At 39.1% G+C, this 12666-nt stretch overlaps 1 protein-coding gene across 8 annotated transcripts in view; it reads left to right on the top strand.

The window, feature by feature from the left end:
* The window catches only part of LOC129732510 (myotubularin-related protein 3), a 73978-nt gene that overhangs the window by 44602 nt on the left and 16710 nt on the right, over positions 1-12666 (top strand). The window contains exon 1 of one of the 8 annotated variants that reach the window (XM_055693447.1): positions 10787-11014. The exons of 6 other annotated variants lie outside the window; for them this stretch is intronic. In XM_055693447.1, the coding sequence (XP_055549422.1) occupies positions 10931-11014 (84 nt within the window). In that variant the 5' untranslated portion in view covers positions 10787-10930. Of the gene's footprint in view, positions 1-10786; positions 11015-12666 lie in introns of those variants that run through there. One more of the 8 variants, XM_055693455.1, reaches the window with a different exon arrangement.

Genomic DNA, 12666 nt, shown 5'->3' with positions numbered 1-12666 from the left:
ATTCAAGGTACAATTTGAGTTCTCTGACCTTCAGAAGCTTTTTTTCGCTACCCCTGCTCAGTTTGAAATTATTTAGTTTTGGCGGTAGTACTTAAAAGTACTTAAAAAGTTTTGTCTTTTCGAGAACAGTGCCTATGCAAAATTTCAGCTCAATCGGGCTTCGAAAACACGTGCCTCAAAGCGGTCAAAGTTTCGACCTTTTGATCGATGAAAGAATGCACAGGCAGAAGTAGTTCATGGAACTGTCGATATTGAAAATTTTTGTTTCGATGCCTTAAAAATGCATGAAACGTCGAAATCTACTGTTAACAAACAAAAAATAATAAAAAACATGGTTTGCACTGGGAAATTCCTTCATCTCAAATTTCTAAATCCCAGAAAGTCGATATTTTCCGATTTTTTTTTTCGAGATAATACCAGATCTCGTTATTTTATGCATTTCTAAGACATTTGGCGTCAAAAACAGTCCGATATCGACAATTTAAGGAACTTTTTTATTAGTCTAAAAAGTGAAACTTTGATTGTTTTGAGGCACTACTTCCCCAAGTCCGATTAAGCTGCAATTTCGTATGAGGCGTTCTGCATTTCTGCATCGGTTAGAAGGATGAAACGTTGACCACTTGAGGCAAGTGTTCCCGAAGTCCGATTGAGCTGAAGTTTTGCAACTTTTTTCTACAAGATGAAACGTTTGAGCCCTTTCGCTAAACGATTTTCGAAGATCAATTCTTCTCATACATCTCATTGGCACCCTACTGCATAACTACACGATGGATTGAAATAAAATAAATCGTTGGATAGACAAAATGATGGACAATGTTGTGACAAGTCAGTTATTCATTATTAATACATTGCTCAGCAACGAACCTTGATGCAAAAAATTCGACCTTGAAATTTCCGTGAACAATGAACCAGTCACTTGCGAGCACGCCTATCACGGACACCACGAGTAGACACCAACCGTTTTCGGTTATAAAAAAATATGGCAGGATTTCCCACAGATCAACTAATTTTTGGCTACTTGTTACTTTTGGCCTATACTATTTTGATGTCTCGAAAGTAAAGTCTTGCTGTAAAGTTCGGAATATCTTTCTTTCATCTTTCTTTTACAAACAGTTCAATGATCTGCTGTCAATGTTGATGTTGACAATGTTGACCGATTTCGTATTTACTTGTTGGCAGCGCCTTACTACCCTAAGCAATTTTACATTTTTCAAGTTAAACTAGCCTTTGAAAAGAACTCAAGTTTGTGAAATCGATTTATCTGAATAGTTAGATAAAAGTTGTCAATAGATGAATTTTATAAAATTGTCTGAACTTTGATAAAATATATTACCAAAATGAATGACCCTACTGATAAAAAAATATTTTAAAACAAAAGGGATTTAAAAAAATTTGGTCAGCTTAGTTTTTTTTCTAAAATAAGTTTTCTAGGACAATTTAGTTACCTCAAATTCTTCTGAACAAATCCACTGGTCTTTCTGATTACTTTCTGATCACTTCTGAGTACTTACGTTGCATGCTTGGACACTTTATCGGCTCGTCGAATTTAGCTCCAGCAGATGTTCATATTGGACATCATCCAAAGAAACATCGACTGTCCGGAACTGTCGCAGCAAATCAACTTTGACATCCCTCGACGATTTCTTCGAGGCTATTCAGCTATAAATTTTCCCTTCCATAGTACTAATTGCGGCTATTTCAGTCCAATTAGCTCCAGAGCATATAATAATGTAAGCAGTTTCCACGAATATGGCATGTCGAAAACATCGTTTAAAACGAGGGTTAGACACGTAGTCGTAGTTTAAGACTTAGTCTGTACGGTTTAATATGGAAGACGAAAAAACAACGAGCAAAGTGTGAACTCAGACTTAAGAAAAAAAAAGTTTTCCAGCAAACATTTTTTCGTGTCCACTTGGGCCTACGGTAATGACAGGAATTAGAGAAAAGTTGTCAAGAGATGACTTCTAGGGAATTGTCTGAATTTTCTTTTAAAAATATTGAAAAAATTAAATTTGCGATTCTGCACTAGGAAAAAATCACTTTTTTATGATTTAAATAAATCGTTTTTTAATCATGAACAGTGTTGTTAGTCTCACCCATAAACAGCATGCAACACCTCAAGTGAGGTACTCGTAGCTGCCGATATTACACACTGAAGTATTCTTCATTCAAGCTTTTTCTCGTTCTTTCCCGCTGTCTTTCTTGCTCGCATTCTCTCCCGAGATCATATGCACATACGTGCTCCTACTCTTTTATTCACGTGTAGTCCCCTTCTCGTGAGCACAACCAGCCGAGTACAATTATTTCAAGATGCATTACGATAGTTGCGTAGTGACAAAAAATTATTTCACATAGAGTAACGGACTACTTCGGTAGCGGTTTGCTTCGCCTGGTTTTGCATTAGACTGCAATAAAAACCAAAGCAGTCCGATACCCTACACGTTCCAGTATGCGATACTTTACAGATTCTTCCCCCAAGTTCCACTGTCGGTGCACGAAGTAAAACCGGGTAGGTGAAGAAAGCATTTTCGTTTTCGAGCACAGTTTTTCAAGCCCCTAGTCAAGCAGTTTTGGTCGAGTACTCCTACTCGCTAGCAGGAACTCGGGTACTCTTTTACAGTCGCTGAGTAGCAATACGAAAGAGTTTTTGCGTGTCGGTGTTACTCAGAGGAATGCATGAAGAAGAAAAAGTATCTCGAAAGCGTGTGTGCAAAAGACTTGAGAAGCGTAGCATATGTCTCGTTCTCAAGCAGAAAGGAGGAGAAAGGTTTGGTTCTTGCTCGCTTTGCAACGTTGATCATGATGAGATGAACCAATTTTTCTTAAAATTAATTTTTGTTTTTTGAATGATTTTTTTTTGTGTAGGATCACAAATTCAATTTTTGAATATTTCTTTATAAAAGAAGAGATAATTTTCTAACATAATTTTTGTCAACGCAAGCAAGCATTCTGTGTTGCATCCTAGCAATTCAAATTTGTCGCACCCGTCTAATTTACTGAATGTGAAATAGCTTCCACAGTGCATGTTGTCCGTGTATCTTAATTCCCTCAATGTTAGGGCAGCTCAAAGGTTGTAATTAGCAACCGATTTTGAACAGCAAAATGCTTTTTTCAAGGCAAATAAAGAAAAACTGAAGGTTAATAATTTTCTGGCATCAACACAAGCAGACATTCTGTGCGGGATGCAATCAAATTCTGTTGTAGTTGTCTAATTTTCACTTTATTTAGTAAACCCCCCACTGTAGGGGCAGCGCAAAGGCTGCGATCAGCATAACCGACATTGAATAATTGCCCTGTTAGTACGCATTCACAAAAGCAGTTAGTTCGACTATGCAGAGCTAATATGAAGTCGATTCAAGCAATCAAGTTGCAACATGATGCAACACGCAACAGCGAGCAAACGAAATCGCTTGATGTTACAAACCGCAATAAGATACGGGTTAAAACCGTTGCGTGTGTGAGAGCACCATCGGTGTTTATTCGCTGGATACACTATCTACTGTCTACTGAACGCAATAATCTGCTTACATGCGACACGGGGACGGGAACATTTTCTTCAACCAAGCTGCACAACACGACACAAAACATGTTATTTTGTTGCTTCAATGAGAGTGGTATCGGTCCGGCTCGACAAGAAATCATTTTTGTGCATCCGTGCTACGAAACTGAGGAAAAACTTTAGAAACTGAAAAAAGAGGTGGAGATTATCAAATGATCGCTCTGAGCCGGAATGAAGTCACACATATTTTTCAAGTTATATCATTCCACCACGTACGTAAAATAATTCATTCCTATTTTCATCCCTATATAAGAGCCTGTTTTAGTCGAAGCCGCTCATAATAGTTCTGAACAGCGACGACAGCAGTCCTCCCTTAGCAGCAGCGGGAGCGAGCAGTGGGTACCATCGATAGCGGATAGCGGCCACAACTGTGGCATGGCTGCGGATAAGCGTAGCAGTTTCAGCGGATCTTACCACCGATAGCAGCTGGGCCAGCAGATGCAGGTACAGCGGATACCAATGGCGGCCACAACTGTGGCATGGCTACGGATAGCGTTGCAGTTGCTCAGCAGTTGGGCCAGCGTATAGCGGCCACAACTGTGGCATGGCTATGCATAGCGTAGCTGTTGCAGCGGGTAGATCAGCATCGATAGTAGCAGGGTCAGCTGATGCAACGACACTCCCTCCACTAAAATACTGTTTCAGTGTGGTAGCGGGAAGCATCAGCAGCAGGCTTGCATGAAGTGAATACATCAGCCAGCAACTTTCTCTAATGCCTATGCCATAGTAGACGCGAAAAGCGGCGCGAACCGATTCGCTCGGCCGTAGGTTAATGTACAGCTCTACTGATGGCTGTACATTAACCCAGTGGCGTCTCGTCCTATTGTGCACTACGTGCACTACACCAGGTGTTGTGGGTGGGGGCCGATTTCAAGAAAATCAAACAAAAGTCAAAAGCTAAAAAAATCCATCAAACAGTATCAATGATCAACTAGTATTGCTCGCTGTGTACCATTTCTAGTGCACAAAATGAAAAAATACATGTGACCATGCTTTACCCACTCTACCTTAAGTTAACTCTGGAAATTAATGAGTGATGAGAACGTGAGACATAAAACAGACTCAAAATCTCTCTGCGCAGTGCACTTTTCAATGTACACAATATTGTTATGTATCTACATACCGAGCGTTTACGCGTGTGGCAAGTGGTTTTGGTTTCAAGACCGGTGTGTTAGTGTTGATTCCGTGCACTCCCGTCAGTGAACTTGAAGAGATGAGAGCAAACACGGAGAGCGTTGAAATTTGACAACGTTGTACACTCTCCGCAAGTATTGAATGCTGCTTCATCAGAGAAGGGATAGGTGGGAAACTGAGGCCTCTGTCATGCCGAGTGCGGCGCGGCGCGAACTACGACAAAACAGTTCGGGATCTGCTCTGACGCGCGTGAGTCTTCATTGCTGATATTATTCCTCACCGTGAGAAGAGACGCAGCTCGCGCCGCGCCGCACTCGGCATGACAGAGGCCTGAGTGAGGCCCTCGTCATGCAGTATGCGGCAATACGCGACAAATGTCTTTTCTCACGGTGAGGAATAATATTAACAATGAAAATCCCGAACTGTTTCGACGCTATTCGCGTCTCGCTGCATTCTGCATGACAAGGGCCTAAGGCCGGTGTTAGTATTGGCTACTGAAAATACGCTCGGTGGCATTGTATATATGTAACACACACGCGATGTTGTATTGCCTGGGTGGTAGAATGAAATGATTTTCATTCAGTACTTTTTAAGAGGCAAGTGCAGTACGTTAAAATAAATATGGAGCTAGATCTTGTTGAAGACCTTCTAGTCAAGCCATTCGTAAGGCGATCTGTTGAAGAAAAGCTTTTGATCACAAAAATGCAAGTTCCTCGACCAAAGCTAGAAAATCTCAAGTCAACGTTTGTCAGAGGTGGAAAGACAATTACACGAAAATTTAACGTGAACGCTTATGATGCAACGTGGCTGTGCGGCTCACAGACACGTGGTAAACTATTTTGCTGGCCGTGTCTCTTGTTTCAAAATCCTAGTGATAAATGCGTGTGGATAAAGGATGGATATGGAGATTTGAACCATCTTTCCTCGGCCATGAGGGGCATGCAGCGACTTAAGAGCATATTAACAACGCTATGGCACACCGCACGTTTGGAAGAACGAGGATTGATGAGGCGCTGGATCATGCACACGAAATTGCAAGGAAAAACCATAACGCTCAAGTGAAAAGAAATAGGGAAGGAATGACAACATTGATTGATTTAACATGTTTCCTTGGCTCGCATGGTCTAAGCTTTCGAGGTCATAACGAACAACACGATTCCGTCAATAAAGGCAACTATAAGGATCTCTGTGAATTCATAGCATCCAGAGACGTGGCCTTCGCTGATTTCGTCAACAACAATTCAGTGTTTTCGGGAACATCCGCTTCCATTCAGAACGAGCTTATAGAAGTCATTGGATCTTTTATGATTGAAGAAATCTTCCGGGAAGTGCAAAATGCTGAATTTATTTCTGTGATGGTCGATGAAACCACTGATGTTGCGAGAAAATCTCAGTTGGCTACGACTTTTCGATATTGTTTGAAAGATGGTAAGTAAAATTAATAGTATTTTTTGTGTAATGAAAAGGATTGAGTTGAAATGCATTGTTATCTTTGTGAAACCCGTCTGTAGGTACGCCCGTTGAAAGATTCGTGGATTTGTGTGATGTAAGCAACGACAAAACCGCTGTAGCCCTTGCCAGAGAAGTAGTTTCGTTGTTGGAAAAATTCAGCGTGACCCCTGAAAAATTGGTAGCACAGACATACGATGGAGCTCATGTTATGTCGGGTGTTGCTGGCGGAACGCAAGCGATCGTCAAAAAATTATACCGTGATGCCGACTACATACATTGTAAGGCCCATGTTTTAAATCTTGTTTTGCTGCACGCTTGCAACTACCAAGATACAAGAAAGTTTCTCACTACACTGTCTACACTGGCTTCGTTCTTTACTCAAAGTCCTAAAAGAGATTCAGAATTGAAAAACTACATCCAGCGTAAAATTCCAAACGTTTGTAAAGTGAAGTGGGCATATACATCCAGAATGGTTAATATTGTAGAAGCTCACTATTCTGAACTAACCACGTGTTTGGGCGAAATGTATCTCGGAAACGTTAAATGGGACGGCGAAACTTGTTCCCTAGCAAGGGGGTTACACAGTTTCATGCTTGAATTTGACACCATCTTTTATTTGAAAGTATTTTCGGCAGTATTTTCGTTCACTGATATTTTGTATCAAACTCTTCAAACGAAGGAACTTGACTACATTGAATGCGGCAAAAGCGTGAGAAATACTCGTGAAAACATTAGTAATTTACAGACGGACAAGAAGTACAAAGCGATCTGGCAGGAATGCTTGGAAATTACTGGTGAAACATACGACGGAAATCGATACGACCAATACTTCAAGAAATATAACGCAGTGATCACACGTATAATTTCTGAATTTGACCAACGTTTTGCTGACTTAAACAAGCGGAGCTATTTGAGTTTGCTAGACTGTTCTAAGTTTAGCGGATATTGCGAGCAGTTCCCTAAGGATTTGGTTGATGCTATCTGTTCTCGGTACACTGGTTTTGACAAAGTGAAACTGGGAAACGAACTTAAAGTTTTCTACTCAAAAGAGGAATTTTCGGGAAAAAAAGTACCGGAAATCATGCAGATCCTAATGGAAAAAAACCTTGAAGACATCTTCTCGGAGATTTCACGCCTTGTCCGATTGGTCTTGACGCTCCCTTCCACAACAGCATCAGTCGAAAGAAGCTTCTCAATCCTGAGAAGACTCAAATCATATCTACGATCAACGATGGGAGACAATAGGCTAAAATGGCTTATGCTGATGGCTGTTGAAAGTTCTTTGCTACACAAATTACAACATCAGAGTGGTTTCAGTGATGAAATAATTGATAGATTCGCCCGTAGAGCGGATCGTAGAATTCCGCTGCTGTACAAATGAATGCTTAATTGAGAATTTCTAAGAATAAATCTGGTGTTTGAAGACGATATTTTTATAAATAAATTTGATTTTTTTTATGACAGCTAATGATAGATTTTCAGAAAATATGAATACTAAATCAGATAAATGCAATGCATGTGTTTTATTATGTACATTTCTGGCGATGGCTACTGGGGAAGGAGGAGGGGAGGGGGTAGGTGTTTGTATGGGACAACCTTGAGTGCACAGTCAATATCCAAATCCACGAGACGCCACTGCATTAACCTACAGCCGAGCGAATCGGTTCGTGTCGCTTTTCGCGTCTATTATGGCAGAGGCCTAATGGGAAAGTTGTATCATTTTGTTCAGAAGAATATTATTGTCGGTAATATTACAGAGATGCGATTGCGTAAATCCGATTTTGAATTGAACAATTGTTCTTTTGAGAACAAATAAAACACTTATTTGAAGAGTTTATAGCTTTTGGTACCAATAGCAGTATAGTGACAGCCTCAGCGGTAGATGCAGATGCAGCCGGTACTTCCCTGAGGCCGATGTAAAGGTAAATGGGAGCAGCACGGCGAAACAGTTCGGGTTATGCTCAGACGCGCGTCATTTTTCGTTGTTTATATTCCCCACATGAAACGACGCGCTTTCGTATGATAGCGGTGGTATTAGCGGTAGATGCATTTGCCAACACTTCCTCCAGTGTAGCCGTGTCTAGTTTTCAATGTGAAAACACCTTTCTCATTGGGTTGACCGTGCGCCTTAGTCCTCACTATCAAGGTAACACAGAGATGTAAGATAAACACTACATCCTATGATAAATTGAACAATTGTCCTTATAAGGACAACAAATGAATTAATGAAGATTTAATTTTGAATTAGAATACAGTCAGGTTTTTTTACGCGGTTTTTTAACGCGGATTTTTGAATTAACGCGGTTTTTTTTACGCGGATTTTTGAATTAACGCGGTTTTTTTTACGCGGATTTTTGAATTAACGTGGTTTTTTACGCGGATTTTTGAATTACGCGATTTTTTTTACGCGATACCGCGCTAATTCAAAAACGAATTTCACGAATTTCCGAATTAACGTGGGTTTGGAACCAGAAACTTTTAAGTGTTTATCTAGTAAAAGACTTAGTCCAAAAAATTCTCTCCGCCCACCGAAAGATCCGGAATGACCGTCAAAGAGGACAATTAAATACTGTATTAAACACTGGTTCTAGAGTGTCTCGGGCTTTTTTCTAAAGCCCTTCTTGCTGGACTACTTTACGCGGATTTAAAAAAAAAAAAACGTGTTTTTTTACGCGGATTTTTTAATTAACGCGTTTTTTTTTACGCGGATTTTTGAATTAGCGCGTTTTTTACGCGGATTTTCGAATTAACGCGGTTTTTTTACGAGGTACGTATCCCCCGCGTAAAAAAACCTGACTGTACTTCTCTCTGGAAGTTCGGCTACATAGGGATGTGAAATGAAAATCTATGACTGAAAAAAGTGAGAAAAATTTCAAATGCTAATCAATCGGTTAGTTTTCGATGGATTTCCTTCGTTTTCGCAGCATTTGATTAGAAAATCTTCTAAGATTCCTACCAAATGCATGAAATTGCAATTTTATCATTCGAACTATTGTACTATTGAAAACTCATAAGCCTTGTCAAAACACAAAATTCGACCTTGGATTGGTCGTTATACCGCGCTTTCCCAAGCACGGTCGGCAGAGTTATGGACCTAGTAAATTGGGAATGCATCATTTGGCCTATATAAGAGCTTCATCAGATAATAAACAAACATTTCATCGGATATTAAATTGAACAACTGAAATTTGAAGAACACAAACGATTATTTGAAGAGTTAATATTTTCTCGTTTTGCGCTATAATCCAAAGTTAATTATCTGCATCTACATGCATACTCTGATTATTATTACGTGTTTGCGTCGCTTAGTGTTTGGCTACGATCATGCAGAACGCAAATAACGGCGCGATGCGATTCGGCAAGACGAAATCTGTTGAAATGTATAGCTCTACTTCGCCTTAAAAAGAGCTGTACATTTCACCACGCTAAGGCGAATCGCATCGCGCCGGCATTCGCGTTCTGCATAACCGTAGCCTTTGTTCCGTTCCCGTTTAATGATGTCGTATTAAATGTGCATATTACAATTCGGCAGCACTTCAACTTCTCATTTGCACAAAATTTAAAAATATTCAATGAACTTCATTCAAAATATCAGACAAAAAGAAATTACAATACTGCCAATGAACGGTCAACGTTTATTTACTAGAAAAAATGACTGACACGCAAGCAGCCGGGTTATCTTTCTTGTAAAAGTATTCTACTTCAACATTGCGGTCGTGGCTTTGCATACAACCTTCTTGTGATTTTTTCATTAAAACAGATGTCTTGAAGAAAAGCATGCTAGTACTGACAAGCCTGTAATAAACCCGACATGTTTAAAAATATTTTTACGATTATTGTGGGTTTGTTTATCTCTTTTTGCTTAATTATCATACCCAAAACAGCAAACAGTTAAGTTCGTTAATAAAAATAGAATTAATAAAGATTAGATAATAGACGACACTAGACTGGTGGGAAAACCAAACTTTTTACATTCAATCATTTTTATTTTTAAACATTCTTGGCTTTACCCGCACGAGTTGAGTGTTGAATATTTCAAAACGAACATGAAATAAATGACATATAAAATTTGCCTGGCTAAAGCGATATAAGTTGTGCACACCAATAATTCTCTCCGGAAAATCCTTGCCTTTGAATGCGACAAGCAGTTAATTTAGCAGCTATTAAAACTTAATAATTTAATACCTTATTTGCTACCTGATGAGGGAAATTCTAGTCCTAGCTATCTATTCTATGAAAATTATTCCTTTCCTTCGAGTGAGGGTGCACCAGTGTGCGTTAGTTTCCTCTTAGGATTTGTTTACCTATGTCCTATGGTACAGTGCATATCAAAAAAGTTCGGTCACATAACCTTCTTCGTAATCCGATGGTGTCTCTAGTTAACATAAGTCGAAATCAAAAAATATGTGCTCACTAGAATCAATTAAACGTATTATGTTTAATACGTTTCCTCCTGCAAACCTCTCACTCTTGCTAAAGTGTTCCCACAACGGCAAAGGGCACTACGTTCTGATAAGACCATAGCTCAACTTAACACACGAGAGGATCCGCACGTTTTTTCACTTAAAGCTTCGAACGTAAACAAGCTGCGCGCATCGTTGGTCCCGGCATTACCTATTAGTACAAGCCACATGGCCTCGCCCCGTTCAAATGTGGTACAACCGTTGCGGCAGATACATCAGAATCATCAGTTGAGAAGTTGAGAAGCTGTTTAGTGATAACGAAAGCAAGTGTTTGCGCTACTGGAGTGAAATTTACGAACATTTCAAGAGACAATTTTCATAAATGGGGCTGCGATTTTTGCTGTTCTCGAACGCCAACACCGAACGCGATGGAGCGGCCTTTCGCTGCAAGACCAACGGGAAAAAAGTAAATTTTGATTTTTTTTTGCTTGGTTCATAGTAAAACACGTACCCATTGTAGTTGTTGTTGTTGAAAGTGTTATGCAAAATTGCACCGCGCCTGTTGTCGCATTCGAATGGGTGGACGACGGAAAAGGTTCGAGGAAATACGGCGCCTAAAGGATTAGGCGGAACCGTTGCACCTACCTTTGGCGTTAAGTTTCGTTCGAATCGATCGGAGTCGTTTTTTTTTTCTGTGCACATCAACAAACCGGCACAAAAATTATGTCTCTTTTTTCCTACTTGGAGAACGTGACCGAATGCATGCGTGCGGTGAAACTTAACTATACGGGTGGGTGGGTGTGCAGCAGGGGACTCCAAAGTAAACCAGTGACCGGCACGTGATGTGATTTGAAATCAAGTTCCTTTTTTTTGCTTGTGCGACGGCGTTGTTGCTAGGTTCGACAAATGTTGACTTGTGATTATTGAGGTTCAGGATTAGTTTTCATTGTGGCGAGTTTCTTGCTAAATTGTGCTGTTGGAGTTCAATATTGATTGCAAGAGGAATATTTTTTTTGTGATTAGAGGACTTATTGGGTGTACAATAAAACTTGATAGGATTTTATTGAGGTTAACGCCCGAGATCAAATATTGTTTTGAAGGTGATAGGAAAAAAATCCTATTCGTAAAATCAGTGTTGGGTTTTGCTGTGGAAAAAAAAAAGAATTTGACATTTAAAGTTTGGGCTTTACAAAATGAAAAAATGTGAACGTAATATTCATCTAATCTATTCTAAATTCTTGTTGAATATGGAAAAAACTGAAAAATACCTTTGGAAGATTTGTGAATTGCTGGATCAATTTATCACGTTCAAGAATTTCGAAAACCAAATTTTGTTTATCATTAAAAATTATTTCCTCCTGGATGCAAAGATCCATTGAAATTTTTTGCGGTGGAAACATTTTTTCCCGACGTAAGGACCGCTTTTTGTGATTTTTGGATTCTGTTTATACAGGTTCTAAATTATGATGATTTCAATACTAGTTTCACGTATTTTGAAGCTTACGGCATCTACATCAGATTCGTGCTTTTTGGGGGCTGATTGATGAAACTGATATTAAATTTAAGGGTTCCAGTTTTTAGTACCTCATCTACTCAGGGGAATGGCAATGGCATAAATATTATTAAAAGTACTCAGATTCCACTTAATTTCATTTGAAAAGTTTTCAATCAATCAATCACAAACAAGAATCCCTGTCAACGTTTCGGTCCTGTGTTTTGAAACATCTCTAGGTTGCCGAATTATAACCTCAAGGTTGCTTCTCAGTTATCTGACTTTTGGGGAGAATAGATAATATATTAACAAATTGATGGAATTTAGACTAAACTGCGTTATTTCGAGGTGTAGTTTATCTCGAAGTACCAATGAAAAATTATATTTTCACAGTAGCAGGACTAATAGTATAAAATTCTGAACATCAATGCATGTCAAATTTAAATAATAAATAAATTTAAATGCCGTTATATGAACAAGAATATTCTGCATAATTTTGCATTTGATTGTAACAAATTCACGTACTCAATTATGCATAATTTTACATTTGATTGTAACAAATTCACGTACTCAATTATTACATAATTGTTTATAACAATTCGAAAGAAAGTAAATTGAGTTTGTAC

This window comes from Wyeomyia smithii, chromosome 3 (assembly GCF_029784165.1).
Source record: "Wyeomyia smithii strain HCP4-BCI-WySm-NY-G18 chromosome 3, ASM2978416v1, whole genome shotgun sequence".
Lineage (NCBI taxonomy): Eukaryota > Metazoa > Arthropoda > Insecta > Diptera > Culicidae > Wyeomyia > Wyeomyia smithii.
Note: the sequence above shows the minus strand (reverse complement) of the source record. Positions and strands in the feature narration are given on the sequence as shown.